Source organism: Aulostomus chinensis, chromosome 24 (genome assembly GCF_037954235.1).
Source record: "Aulostomus chinensis isolate RoL2024-O1b breed Wild chromosome 24, RoL_Achi_v1.0, whole genome shotgun sequence".
Taxonomy (NCBI): domain Eukaryota; kingdom Metazoa; phylum Chordata; class Actinopteri; order Syngnathiformes; family Aulostomidae; genus Aulostomus; species Aulostomus chinensis.
Genome location: NC_141343.1, coordinates 10,818,460 through 10,833,782, shown reverse-complemented (window position 1 = coordinate 10,833,782; position 15,323 = coordinate 10,818,460). Strand labels below are relative to the sequence as shown.

The 15,323-nt window shown below is 43.3% G+C and overlaps 1 protein-coding gene across 1 annotated transcript in view; it reads right to left on the bottom strand.

The window, feature by feature from the left end:
* ppp2r5b (protein phosphatase 2, regulatory subunit B', beta) overlaps positions 1 to 15,323 on the bottom strand; it is a 44,423-nt gene that overhangs the window by 6,619 nt on the left and 22,481 nt on the right. The window contains exons 2-11 of the mRNA XM_086196682.1: positions 11,883 to 12,079; positions 10,082 to 10,183; positions 9,690 to 9,782; positions 9,157 to 9,287; positions 7,846 to 7,905; positions 5,125 to 5,233; positions 2,379 to 2,432; positions 1,259 to 1,309; positions 1,030 to 1,149; positions 764 to 891 (exon numbers count right to left, since the gene is read on the bottom strand). Of these exons, the coding sequence (XP_086052808.1) occupies positions 764 to 891; positions 1,030 to 1,149; positions 1,259 to 1,309; positions 2,379 to 2,432; positions 5,125 to 5,233; positions 7,846 to 7,905; positions 9,157 to 9,287; positions 9,690 to 9,782; positions 10,082 to 10,183; positions 11,883 to 12,079 (1,045 nt within the window). The remainder of the gene's footprint in view (positions 1 to 763; positions 892 to 1,029; positions 1,150 to 1,258; positions 1,310 to 2,378; positions 2,433 to 5,124; positions 5,234 to 7,845; positions 7,906 to 9,156; positions 9,288 to 9,689; positions 9,783 to 10,081; positions 10,184 to 11,882; positions 12,080 to 15,323) is intronic.

Below are 15,323 nucleotides of genomic sequence, written 5' to 3'. Positions count from 1 at the left end.
CTCTCCTGGATACACCTGCACAGTACTTCCCAACTAGCCGTGGGCAAGAGACATCTCTCAGAAACTCATGGGGTGTGACGTTAATGACTGACTGGCTGCAGAGATAACGAGATCCTGTTAGCAGCCCGTTAGCTCAAGTATAGCATGCTGACGTTAGCTTGTTTTTGCTAGCACCGTGTCCTAAAACCAACGTGTCGGAGGTCTACACTGAAATGAACCCACTAGTAAGTGTCTTACAACTTTTAGGATACCCCAGTCAGTGGGAAAAGGTGAAAAACAACAACAACAACAAAAAAACACGACATATCTTCTGAAGAGATCCTGCAGTCAAGCATTTAGATAAAGTATTTGGTTGCATTATGATGATATGATACTTTTTTTTTTAAATTGTAGTCGTGGCACACACAAAAAACGCGCAAATGTGCCAACTATAGTCATAATAAAAATGACGATAATTTGGTTCATCGAGATCAATTCTGGGGTGATGCATTGACTGCCAAAAAAGCTATTGGTGACAATCATCATGAAATCTGCCTTTAAAAAGCAATGATCCGGAGTTACCCTTGTGTGCGGAAGTTTTTGGGCAGCTGAAAATTCCAGTTTTTTTTTGACTGGTGCTTTGTTGTGCTTCTCTCTCTGATTGGACTGTGTTCGATGAGGGTCGATTTGTCATCTACAGTCAAACCCAAATTCACTGAAGTGAAATGACAAATTCAGGTCTTTGACTTCTGTGGGCAAGAAAGTGCGCGTGCGTGCTACTTACTGATTCCAGTGCTCCTTGGAGACTCTGTAAAGGGTGGCAAACACCAGCGGCAGAATGACTTGACAGTTCTCCTCTATGAGGCTGAGGATGTATTCATTGTTCCAGAAGTAAAGAGCCCGCTCCGCTACCTAAAAATACAGAGAGAATCATGTGAGTGAGAGTCCTTGTTTTTTGTGTTTTCGTTCAAAGCAGCTCCGTCAGTAGGAAGGCAGGTTACTGTAGCCACCGAATAGACTTTGCAACCCTGTTTAATGTCGGATGTTCACCTGGAAGTGAGGGCTGGAGATGCAGGCTGCGATCTGCTTGAAGAGTGGTTCCTGGACCCGGATGAACTGAGATGGTTCAATCACATCCAGGATCTCCTCGATCTCACCCAGGAACATCACCTGGACACAAAACAAGACGGCAAATCCTTCACTTGTGGAGGACAAGAGGGGGATGGGATAAACAAGAAATCTTTAGCTCCTGGTCGGTGACCCTCATCATCGGTCTCACCTCTTTCTGAGTGCAGGTTTTCGGCCAGTACTTGAGCAGCCCTCTGATGATCTTTGGAGAAAATATTAAACAATAAAATGAAGAAGAAGAGGAAGAAGAAGAAGAAGAAGAAGAAGAAGGAGGAAAAAAAAAAAACAGCAGCCATTAGTTCAGCAGGGTAGCTGGGAGGAGTCTTCTCTACCATCTCCATTACCTCATGGCTAATATGTCTATTAATACACTGTATGCTGTTTATTTTGTGCGTCTTCAGTAGTGACAAATTAATATTGTTTTTTTATGGATTGGTGATCAACTGAGACTCATATCAATTCTAAAGTTTGACAGCAATGTGACTAACCAGATATGAAAAGGTCATTCCGTTCAAAAGTTGGGTTTCAGTGTGTTTGTTTTGATCATTTCTGTCAGATATCCTTCACATGATGTTAGCTTATCTTACGGGGCACCTTTCTTTTAACTGGGAAAGCTGTTGATGACAAATACCAGGGGCAACGGTTTTACCGTTCACCGGAAATCGAGGAGCTGTTGAAACAATTTCTTACTTGGTGGCCGCTTAACATGCTGGAAAACACAACTCAGATATGAGGTCAGAAAGCAAAACTGATCCGGCTAACCGTTGCCTATTTGTGAATTTGGAAAGCATTTTTTTTCATTCTTGTTGATCCAAACGCGGGGTAATCTTCGGAGACAAAAAAAAAAAAAAAAACATCTGTTAAAGGCCGATTCTTGTGGGTATGACCTAAAATTTCACGTTAAATTGGACTAACGACGGCGTAGCGGCTAACATCAGAAACATTCCCGAGGTGGATTTGTGTTACAACAGGAGCTAACATTGGCAGCCTTAAATGAAAAGAGGTACTTTCGATTCATTTAATCAAGCTTGTGTGGGCAGGCAGCTTTAAGTGTCTTTCTCTTCACAAAGCTAGCAAACAAGTTAATGAGCGCGCAGCACGTGAATTGGCGCGAAGCTTTGATCTGTTGTTTTCAATTTAGGTTACTGCGACCTTAAAACATGTTTTAGGAAAAAAAATGACAGAAGTGGGATTGGGGTTGCAGACGTGAGCTATTGTTTCGATCAGCTGACAGCGTGGTTGCAAGTGCAGTCAGGTCGTTGAAATCTTACATATTCAGTCACTGTAGCATCTTTCTCCATAAACTGCACCACACAGTAGGCCAGCTGAAAGGACAGAGAACACGTGATTAGAACACACGCACACACACACACACACACACACACACACTCACTCGCATTCCCTGAAACTGACAAGAAGACAAGGGAGATCTTAGCCCTTATCCCTCGGGATTACGCACCACTAAAGATCGGAAAGACACCTTTTCCAGAAGGAGATGTGTGTCAGAAGTGCATGTGTGTGTGTCTACTTCAGCATTAGTACGATCTGCAATCATTTCCCATTATTCAGTGTGTGTGTGTGTGTGTGCGTGTGTTTTTGTGGTTGTCCCTCCACCCAGGCTGGTTGCTGTGGCGAGTGGGCACCGTGGCGACGGAGACTGTGTGTGCATGTGTTTACTTCGGAAGGACTGATGTCACACACACAAAGTCCCTTAAGGGCAATCTGAGATAGAGTTCAGACCTTGTCTCTGTCTTTTTCTTCGGTCCTATTTATACCTCTGCTGTGTCCACATTATTACTCTGCTTCGAAGTTAGTTCAGTAAATTAGTAGATGTTTGAAAAATGACGATTGTTCATTCCTATCTTTTAGTATTTTTATGGGCCAATCCGTTTGTTCGTCTTCGTCACATTCTGACCTGTCGCTCCACTTCTCTCTTTCTGGCTTTTACATCCTGTCCATCTTTTATCTATTTTACTGTTTTCTACTTCTCCTTACATCTTCTTACACCGACACCTTAACTTTCCCATCCTTAAGGAGGGAGTGGAGGCTAAAAAAAGGGACCAGTGAAAGGAGGGATGTCAAGCTTGAATCAAAGGCGAGCAGGAAGGAGAGGAGGATTAAAATAAACGTGCTAATTGGTCAAACTATTTAAAGTATTAGCGAGTATTAGCTTTAGAGAACGTGCTTGGGGTAAATATGTTGGATTGCGTTGTCAAGATGTGCTTTGTCGGTGCAGGAGGCTGTTGTTAGGTGAGGGATTATGGACATAGTGGACTCAGAGTGATGGAATTTTATTTCCATTGATATGTCAAAGTGTAAGGTCAAATAAATGTTTCATAATGCCATGAGTTCAGTTAGCAGAGCCTTTTAATTTATTTGTTTATTTGTATTCAGGTCTGCAGAGGGCTGATGTGAGGTCGCCAGGTCGGTCATACCTCCATAACTACGGTTTGTTGTGGCTGTAAATTGTTTTGAGCGTCACAGCCACAGTGAAATGACTCTTTTCACTGTCATTACTGGATCCGTTTTGTCTTGTTGCTTTTGGAAACTACCAAGAAAGTCCCCTCATCGTTTATTCAGTTAATTAATTAATCTAACAAGCGAGCTAATGGACGGAGGCAGTGAGCCGCCTATGTGGTTGTGGCATTGAAATTGAAGGGGGAAAAAAAAAAATGACACACAGATTTCACACTAAGGAAATAAAAAAAAAGAAAAAAAAAAAAAAAAGATTAATTATGTTTGTTTAGTTGGCGGCACGGTGGTGCAGTGGTCAGCGCTGTGGCCTCACAGCAAGAAGGTTCCAGGTTCCAGTCCCGGCTCCAGCATGGATCTTTCTGTGTGAGTCTCCATGTTCTCCCTGTTCCTGTGTGGGTTCTCTCTGGTACTCCAGCTTCCTCCCACAGTCCAAAGACATCAAGAGAGGACGAGGCTGATTGATACTCTAAATTGACTGTAGGTGTGACTGTGAGTGTGAATGGTTGTCTGTCTCTATGTGTTGGTCCTGTGATGGACTGGTGACCTGTCCAGGGTGAACCCCGCCTCTCGCCTGAAGGCTGCTGGGATAGGCTCCACCCCCATGACCCTTAACAGGATAAGAGGTAGAAAATGGACGGATATATAAACCACCGACACGACAGCTAAATGTGACAACCTAAACGAAGGATGATTCAGATGTTTTTCACAATGTCCAGAGGCCTTGGAAGCCATTAAAAGCTGCTGGTTTGACATTGTATTTGGATATTCATGATCCAGAAGTGGGTCACTCCTGCCCAACCACACCTACAGTACAAAACTGCTGCCTGCATGCGCCGCTCCCCCTGCGACCCTGTCGGTGTATAGGTGTGTGAATAATGCATGTATGTGAACCACAGGGAGAGATATGTAGGGCACAGTGATGCTGAGACCCAGAATACACACACTTATATTCAAGACATTTTGGGGGGGGGGGTAAACTGGACTGTCTTCAATACGAAATCATGTGTGACGAACAGTATGATCACCTGAACGCTCATACATGCACGCAAAAGGCGTTGTGTGATACTATGTGCAAAGGTAATTACCCTCTCTGTGGTATTATCTGTGGCTCAGCTGTGCCTCTTAGTGGTCAATGTAGTGTACTGCAGAAAGCCCTCACACAAGGAAGATGAGTTCTCTCAATAAAGAAGATGACTCAGGCTCTTCCAGGGTTCGTGCACGTCAGATGTGTTTCGGCTCTGCTAACTGCCGCATAAAAACCCAACAGACCGATCACACTCATAACAACGCCTGGCAATGCTGGATCGAAGCGATTCCTATTCCTTCTACACTCAGCCAGTAGATAAACAAGCAGTTGGAGGATTAAAACCTACAGTAAAGCGTGTGTAAATAAAAGACCGACTGCAACTGATTTGGGCTAGAAAATAGAGAAAACGATGTCCAGAAGCTTGCACATCGATCAAAGACGCGTGTCCTGCAGAAAAGCGTCATGCCAGTCTAAGAGTTTAATACGGTATAAACAGACAGTTCAGTATCACTCACCTGTGCGTGGAAGATGGAGAGTGACTTTGCTGTGTGTAGCGGAATGAGAACCCGGACCAGGAACTGCTTGTGTTCGGCTTTCAGAGGCAGGGCGAAGCCATTTATGATGCTGGAGGAGAGAAATATTGTAATCAGCTCACTTCCTCAGTGGTTTTCAAGTCCAACACGCGATTTTGGCTGCTGTGTATTGGACATCGTCTCAGGTGTTTTGTGACCTTTAACATGTGAAGCAACCCCTTTGCCCTAAAATGAATACACATATTGAGACCCACAGACACCGGCTGACATGGTGATAGAAGTGGACCAGAAATGTTTGCGTACTTGAAGGTTCAACCTGCAAATATTTCACGGTGGAAGTCTTTTTTTTTTTTAACAAGCGGAAGGATCTTGTCCAAAGAAAAGTAAGAGGGCAAGAGCTTTTAATTTGTAAAGGAGAAACAAAGTGCTGAGTTTTGAAAAAAAAGGACGCCTTTGTCATATCTGATGGATGGAGAGGGTTAAGGGTTATGTAAAATGTCTCTGGTTTGGTGTCAAAACAGATCAACAGATCCTGATCTGCTGCTACTTGGCAGGTGTCGTGCTGCTTTTTTTTTTTTTTTTTCCAGTCAAATTGAATCCAATTTCCTTTATGTCGCCCAAAATCCCAAATCAGAATCTGCCACACTGTTGATTATGCAAAAACTACTTGCAATTCCAATTGTGATTTTCTCCAAACTTGGTGCAGGGGCGTAACGTGAACCAAAGAGGGACCCGTTGAATTTTGGGGAAGATCTGTTTGACCTCAGCCAAGCCCAGTATTACAAAAACAGATAAATACATTTTTTTTAAAAAGCTTTGTACACTATGATAATGGATCTGTCCCAAATGTAATGGCTTCTTCTTCGGCCTGTGACTTAATACTCATCTACCCAGTATGGTGGAAAAAAATAAAATACATTTTTTTTAAAAATCAACACAATCCTCACGTCGTCCTGAAAACATCACCTCCTCGGCAGAGGTAAGACAGGCCTTTTTTTGAACTGGCTTTGGCTGAGGTTAAAATCCTGTTCTCGGAGTAGCGGCTGGTGTTGTAACCGCTGTAGAAATCAGCAGAATAGCATGGCTGTGCGTTTGTCGGGGCAATGGAGTCTATTCTTGTACTGTGTCTAGTTGGCAACTTGGGCTTACAGAGTGCACTGATGGGAGAGCGAAAGAGGAGCTGCGGAAGAGTTGGAACTAAACTTGTATGTCACTGCGAGCTGTCTGTCTTCTTTTGTTTTCTAATGCAGCCTTTGTCTGCTTAATTGAATATTTCCCTCCTGATGTTCCTTTGATATCTGTATTTTCTCCCTTTTTCTCTCTCTCCTTTTCTACAATACATCCTCCCTCACTCATTTCTCTCTCCTCGACGTGTGTGGGAGGAGCTATAAATACCCCTGTTACCAGCAACATGAATATGAACCTCTCTCTCCTCTCCAACTCTCCCTCCTTCCTCCACATCTGACTCACTAGTCACTCACTCGTTCCTTCCATCTTGTCCCCATCTTTCACTTTTTTGTTCTTTTTCTCACCTTGGACTCATCCTCTGCCTTCATTCCTGCGCTCTGCTTTTACTCATTGATCTCACATCTCGGCTCAACGTAGAAAAATGGTTTAGTTTCCCTTTTTTTTTGAGACGGTGACGGCAGCAGGATTACAGATACTACAGAGACGGACCTCAGAAAGCTTGGTGGAGTGGTGTAGCATGGGTCAAGGCAGAATACATTACGTTTTTGGAGGACAGATGCTAGCGTGTAGCTTGTCTTTGTTTGTCTGGTGTATTTGGCTTATCTGACAACTGTCGATTCATTTTAAGAAAATGCAAACAATGGAATTTTTCATCCCCTTCAATTAAAAAATAACTCTGGGGGGGGGGGGGAGAGACAACAAAAAAGTTACAAAATTCCCCAAATCTTACAGGGGGTTTGGCAGAGCTGGGCATCCGTCTAGTTCACTTTTCTTTAAAGGAAATGAACTTGTATGATGTCATACCATTCAGAGATGGGTACATTTATGAGGACGTGTAGTACAGGTATGAACAGTCATTACTGCCAGAATTCTCACTTGCGTTATTACAGTTCCCAAAAAATAACTAATTCCAGCTGCTCTTGCTTGCGTGACATGTTCGGTGCTTCCGCGTACGCTCGGGCCTCACTCAAGCTTCGTACTTACGCGAAGCTGAATGAGAAATGTAAAAATCATTGTGCGCGCTGAAGAGTGAGGAACAAAATTCAGAGAGTCACTCCGGTCTCCCACTTTCTCTCCCCGTCTATTCCCCATCTCTATCGAGGTCCACTGTTGTCATTTTAATTGTGTGCAAGCGCGAGGGAGGAAGCTGTTCTCCCTTCCGTGTGGTTTCCTCGCGTCTGCCTTCTCGTTCTTCTCAGAGACAAACCAAGGAAATACACAAACCGATGTGTCGTCTCTTATTTTCCATCCCATCCTCGTCTCACCCCGTCCGATGGAGAGGGGGATGTTAATAAATGGAAATATATGCTTATTGCTTTCTTCTGTTGAACAGTGGCACGCTTTGTTACCAACTTTGTAGTTGGCCTCATGTACTGCATTACCAGCTGCCTCATGAATAAGAACGGCTCGCCAGGTACGCTACCAGCGGAAGTATGTGCGAGTGTGTGTGTGTGAGATTCAGTTTCATCTCCATTTCAGTTACGTGTGTGTTTGTGCGCGTTTGTCCGTACAAACCTGCCGAGGATCTCCAGCAGTTCTGCAACTCCATTGAAGTGCTCAGTTTCATATATGAACCTGTCCAACACACACACAAACAAAGGGGTCGCTGCAGGTAGATCGAGCAACAGTTTCTGGATAAATAGACAGGATTCAACAGGGAAATTAACTTCCAAGCCTGAAAAAAGGTCTGTGGTTCACATCGGCCGTGAGATATTTTGACATTTTGTTCTACGGCACGATGAAATCTGTGATGGCCGTCGCAGACTTTTAAAATCATAGCACATTCGCTTTTTACTCAACAAACGTCACAAAACTGGCGTTCATTTGTTGAGATTATCTTTCTCAGCAAAGTCTCATGCATTTTTGTTGCCGCGGAGCTCGTTTTCAATACAATAATTAAATATTGCATTGGCTTTTGGTCCCTTAGGGAAGCTGTGCTGATGCAAACTTCCAGGATGGCCTACAAAAATACATCATCCCCTCAGCGCTCTGCTGCGGCTCGAGTAGAATCCATGTTCGTGTGAAGTAGAGTATTACAACTTTTAATCACATTTGGTTTATTTACGTCAATGCCGTTTTATTTCGGTGTAAATGAGCCTTCTGCCCATACGGCTAATACAGCTTGCATTACTGTGGTGTATTTGTAGGGGCGTGAGTTTATGTAAGACATACTGGTCTCCAAGTAAACAGGGTATTGTTAATACAAGGTCTTAAGTTCAGGTCATATGAGGACGGGAGGACTGAAAGTTCCAGTAAAACTGTACCCCAGTATCTTGCCAAACAGGATGCACCTTGCTGAAGAGAAGCACGTACACACACATGAGTAATGACGTCAACAAAAGGTATAAAATGTGAATGCAAGTTGTAAGGAGGGCTCTGTCTGTATGTAAGATGTGAGGTGGTTGATCTGTGCATTAAACCCGCAAGAGGCTGTAAGGTGATCCGTCGTTGAGTCTCGTTTGTCATCTCAACTTGAATGAGAGATCCGAGGTCAACTCCAACATATTCAGTGGGGTAGCCCAGCATCGTTATCAAAAAACAACAACAACAACAAAACCTGAATAACTAAATATAATAAATACATAACAAATGTTTAAAATAAAACAACAACTTTGAGTTGAGTGTCTAAAAGTCAACAAGAATTCAGATGTGAACATGTCACGCAATGCACATAAAACACTCTTCTTTATTTTAATATGGCGGTTTTATGCTGCAAAATTCCCTTTATTTTTTTTATTTTTTTTAAAGAGTGTTACGTCGGTCACAAAGGCATCTCCTAAAAAACTATGAATCTAAAGCATCCAATTGTCTGACAAAAGCCGGTACCTGAGGAAGATGTTGTTGATCTGTTTGCGGATGTAGGCTCGAAGGCCCAGTAGTTTTCCATAGACACGGTGCAGAATGGTCTTTAGATACTCCCTCTCCCTTGGGTCCTCGCTGTCAAACAGCTCCAGGAGCTAAACGCGCAGCATATCACACACACACACACACACACACACACACACACACGCGCGCGCGCGCGCACACACACAGGCATATATGAGACACGCATATATGAGAGATCGTTCGCTTATCATTAAATGAATATTATTCTTATTTGCTCGTATTTTTTGGGGATGTGGGCGAATATCTCAGAGGTTATGGTTTTGCACGGGGTAAAAAAATAATACTGCAAAAACCGCTTGGGAAGAAAAAGTGAGGGTAAAATCAAATCTTTGTCGATATGGGTGCCCCGACCTAGCAGGCAACATTCTAAAGCGTTTCAACTCAAACTAGGTTCTATGAAGGTTGCTGAGCTGCATTTATTTATTCCCATTTGTGTGGACTTCATGACCGAGTAGGAAAGGAAAGACAGTTACCTGCAAGACAAACTTCTGGTCGACATAACGTTTGGCCATGGAAGGCTGGAAGTCCGGGCTCTCCAGAAAACGCAGGAAGAATTCATACACCAGCTAAGTGGGGGACAGAGTAAGAAAGAAAGGGGGGTTCTGTGCTGTAGAATATGTTTTTGTGCGTTGTAGCTGCTCAAGGCTTGAAGATGTTGGTTTCTCTGCTGACTGAAGATGACACATTTTGGTAACATGACTTTAAATAACCTAAAGCTCAGATGCACTGCGTTTACGTGCAGAGTTATGCTCATAACAGCGTTGTCGTTCCTCAAGAATGCACGCCACAGAGAAAGTCGAGACATTTTTCGCGGCATTTGCGTTTGAATCCGCGCACTGGAATCATCTACTTTCATCACACGCACCTGCAAATGAGGCCAGGAGGCTTCCAGCGTTGGCTCATCTTCCTCAGGGTCAAACTCGGGATTCTCGCTCGGTGGGAGAGTCCGGAAGATATTTACAGAGATCTGGAACAGGTTGGAGAAGAAAGTCAGAAGTGGAGAAGATGAGGATGGATGGTGGAATTAGGAAGAGAGGAATGGCTAAAGGGAGGGGACAAGGAAGGGTGAGGGGAAAGTAGGCCAGAGGGAATTGTGGAGATATCCTGAACATCATTTCCAGATTTAGAGTAAAACCAGGGGCTGTAGTTCTGTTATTCATAAAAAAAAAAAATTTTAAAAACGGGTCTCCCTGCCACTGAGGAACTGCATGGACATTTCATTTTTGCAATGACACTGAATGCGTTATTTTCTCTTGTTCTCTATTCTCGTCTTTGTAGCAATTTCCAGGCTTGGTTAAGTTTTTGAAGACTTAATCCAGCCTTTACATTTTTGGTTCAGTCACAGAACTCTGCTACAAAAATACCTGTAAAGTAGAGAAGACGTGGTTAAATTTAGGCCGGCCTAGAAGAATCTCTTTGGTTGATACTGTTTGACTTTAGTCTGTGTTCATACTGTATCTCGCCATGTAGCTTGACATTGAATTTAGCTATGAATACACGATGGTACATGTTTACGTGTTGTTGTTTTTTTCAGTTTTCTTTCAAGCGTAAACAGCTGTTTTAGGTAACGTACATCTGTGAAAATGTAACTCACCGGCGTGGAGAAGTCATGAGAAATTCATAGTAACACATTTCAGTCCAAAAAAAAAAAGTCTGATGGCGGCAGATGAATTCATGTGGATTCAAAATTAAATCTCACTGGCGCCCAACCGAACGCGTTTACGATCGGAGAGACTGAGTCAGCACATTGTTCAGATAAAACCAGCCGTGGCTTTAGTCAGACAAGATGACGCAAAAATGTGTATGAACCCTGTCCTTTACTGCGGTTGACATTTGGACACCTGCACCAGCCAAAACAACGCAGAAGTTAAATATTTCGGCCGTCAGAATATAGAAAAGCGACAAACTGAATTTGTCATGAGCCATCGAAGGCACAAAAGAAGCTCAGGAACTGATTTCTTTTAGTTACGGTACTGGCTAACATTGTTTAGCTTGCCAGAAGTCTGATATTTCATGACCATCAAAAAAAAAAAAAAAAAAAAAGACTTTGAGACAAATTTATTCAAGTAAAGCATAAAGTAAAGCTCGAGTAAAATTTCAACTTATTCAAACATGGCGCAATGTCAGCACAGCTTCAACAGAGCTGCTAACATGTTCTTTAATGAACGCAACATTCATCTGGTGGTTTTCCTGGGAGCTAAGAAGCACACTCCGTCTGTCTCCCTCTCCTCCTCCGCCTCCTGCGGGACCGCTGGCGCTCTATGTTGGTCGTCACACTCCTCTCCGTCAGAGCAGCCCATTGCATCTTAGGATCTTCTTCTATAATCCTTCCTCTTATGTATCCCTCTCTTCCTTTCCGTCACTCCTAAACTGGAAATTACACTCATTCGTCCGTCAACCCTCTCTCCTGCTGTTGTTCTGGCTGTGGGCAGAGTTCCTCTTTTTTTCTAACTGGTTTATTCCTCCATCCAATATATATATATATATATATATATATATATATATATATATATATATATATATATATATATATAATTTTTTTTTTTTTTTTTTTTTTTTAACCATCATTATTCGCCAATATGCTTTTTTGGAGTTTTTTTTTTTTATTTGAGACTTGTTCACATTTATTTAGTTTTCTTTCATGCCCCCACGACACCATCTCCTACCATTTTTATAGCCTCCGGGTAGAGAGGCTCTATGAGGACTCCTCTGCTTGTAGCCACGCTCTCCACCAGCTCGTTGAGTGCCGCACGTTTGATCTCCTTCCCCTTCAGGTCGGCCACGCAGTCGAGGAAATCAAACAGCACGCAGCACTGCTGCAGCTTCTTACAGAACAGGTCGTGTAATTCTGCCACCGGGGCATCTGGACGAATGGGGCGTGAAGAAAGAGAAAAAGAGAAATGTTAGACAAGGAGGTTAAAGGGACCAAAAAAAGAAAGAGAGAGAGAGAGAGAGAGAGAGAGAGAGAGTTGTAATGCGGCTCCTCCAAATCCGAAGGTGTTCCTGAATGGTGCTTTGTGTTCAGCAGTAAATCATTCGGGCCGTCTGACAAAGTGGGAGTGTGAAAAAGCCAGGAAATGTATTTGACAAGCTAAAGCTTCTCTCAAAGGTAATGAGGGAAGGAGAGCACACTATTACTCTACAAACACATTCGTACCCCCCCTCCAACACACACACACACACACACACACACACACACACACACGCACACACACACACACCAACTCCAGAGCACCGTGTTGCATCTCAGGCCTATTACCTGTCAGATTTGTTCCCCAGACCTGTTCGTCACTGTGATACAACCTGCTGCCGCCCTCAAGATTAAAACCCTATGACAGCAAAAACTTCACTTTTCAAGAATGTAGAGAAAGTGGCTCATTCCCATGGATTACTGCGCAAGTACAAAGAGTGATAAATTGATTCCAAGAGGGTGTGAAACTTAGCAGCACAGCCTGAGAGCATCACGGGTAACTCAAGTAAAAGAGAATAAAACAAAAAGTAAAGCAGAGTTACGAGCTTTGATAAAGACGCAGTGCGAATGGTCGGTCTCTTTCCTGACTGACCGCATGATTGAGGACTCGCTACGAACTAAATTCAGCAGGCACGTCGAAAGATCTTACAGATTCTGAGACAAGTGAGATGTATGTGTTAAATATGATATAGAACATCAATATTTGAATCCAAAAATAAAGTTTTTTTTTTTTAATGTTTTCAAATTGTCAAAACTTTTTTCACACACTCACACACAGATACAGCGCTGAAGCGTTCTATGTGTCATAAAAAAGCTATAGAGTGTATAAAGGAGATTTCAGAGTTTGTCGGGGACATCAAACATCAAAACAGAAGAGGCATGTGGTATCATCAGGTTTCTGTGGAGGAAGGTGCCAACAAGGATCCTACAAAGGGAAAGCAACGGTAAATAAAAAGGCTCTCTCCGCAATATCCTTTCCATCCTTCGCTCACTATTCTAGGAAAGATCCTAAATGAACTGAGCATAGAATAACAGTTTTCTTCACCGCCAGGGTCTCAGCACACAAAGGTTGCTCTGAACGGAAGCAAGCACCCGAAAAGGAGTCCAAGAAGAAGCTGGGGCCGTTTGGCCGGCTTTTTGGTCACCGAGTGGTGCTAAAAAAGGAAGAAAAAAAAGAAAAGAAAAGAGAGAGAATCTTATAAATAAGAGTCATTAACCCAGAGTACGTCAGTGTGAACAGCAAAATTAGACTTTCAACTTCGGTGTGATGATTAGCGAATGAGCACCAAAAAAAAAAAAGTTTTTTCTTGAAAATGGGCTCAAATACCTTGCCATTTGGTGAAACTACTGCCTGAAGACCGGCCATTGTTGTGTTTTTGTTTTTTGTTTTTTCTATTCTGCCATGACGTTCAGGGAGAAGCTAATGTGTACAAGTGGTAGGTCCCTCCCATCCGATCTACTTGTTCACCGTGTTGTGCGCCATTTGCGCTGCAGAGGCACATCGGCGATCGCCAGCGAGATCCGATTCGAGTGTCCATCAAGAGACGCCGCTTTGTGGGCAACTGGCTGCAAAAGCTTCTCTTTTCCAGACAAGGCTAACGATATTATGAACAAACTCAGGGGTCTGTTGACGGAGGGAGGCTTCATGCTACAACAGTACCAAGCACGAAGGTCAAGTAGGAGTCCAACAAGGTCACTAGTTCAATTCCTCCTCTTCTAAGGCTGTCCCTGAGACCCGTTGTAAAGTGATTATGGTATCACTAAAGCCCCTTTCACACTGCACCAAAGTTGTGGTTCAACGCGGGTCTTTGGGCACTCTGAAAGGGTCGACTCGGCATGTCGACCCGCGTCGACCGACTTGACAAGCAACCCAGGTGTTTAGCGGCTCAGCTCGGCTCGGCTCTGCTCTGCTCGGCTCGCCTGCAGAGTGAAAAAGGTAACCCGTGTCGTCTCAGGTTTCACGTGACCTTCCTGTCGCATCCTGATTTTGTCACTGTGCCGCCCATCAGGCTTCGCCTGTAGCTTCGCCTGTAGCTTCGCCTGTAGCTTCTTAGTAGTGGAAAAGGTGAACAACAAAACAAGTCGGCTGTTTGACTTATAACGTAAAGTTAGCTAAGGGTTTCCCGCATAATCATGTATTTTTTTTATACATAAACATTGTCTGCCACGTGTTGATTTTCTATTTTTCTCACACAAGACAGTGCCGCGGATAGCATGATGACATACACGCCGACACAGCAGCTGGTGCCACACAACACGACCGCGTCCCTGCTGTTAGATTATTCTACGGAACGGCAGCAGTTTTAACAGGAGTTGTTGCTGCTGCTGTCAGTGTTTTTTTTTTAAATCCTGCTACAATAACCAAAAAAATACACGTCAATATTCAGAGATTATAAGACAGTATGATTTAAAATATTTCAGCGAAGAATCGGCGGTAGAGCCATGTTGTATTTCGCCATCATATTTCCCACGTTTTGTGTGTACTGAAGTGCTTCGTAACCATGTTAAAAAAGGTGTTACAGCAATAAGTATCATTAATGTGACAACTATTGTTCTCTCGCCGTCTCCCCCATTTTCCTTGGAGCTCAGTTTTTCCATTCATGTCCATGATAAACAAGTAACTGAATAAAATGTCCCCTGAATTCCAGCCTATATATACACACATATGCACACATGCAGGCTCGTACACACACACACACACACACACACACACACACACACACACACACACACACACACACACACACACACACACACACACATCAAAAAGCCCTTTGAAAAAAATTAAGGCCAGCTAAAATGTCCTCACTCTGTTGGTTAAATATGTATTCTGGTTCTCACTATAAAGGAAAGTAGAAGAACACACGAAAACACACACACACTCACTCACTCACTCTCACACACACACACACACACACACACACACACACACACGCACGCACACACACACGAAAAAGCCCTTTCAAGAAAATCAGTTCCAGCTATAATGTCCTCACTTTCCAAAAAAATGTCCTCACTCCATTGGTTAAATACATATTCTGCTCCTCCCGATAAGGTAAGTACATGAACACACAAACCCAAAGACACACAGACACAGACACACAGACAGACAGACACACAGACAGACAGACAGACA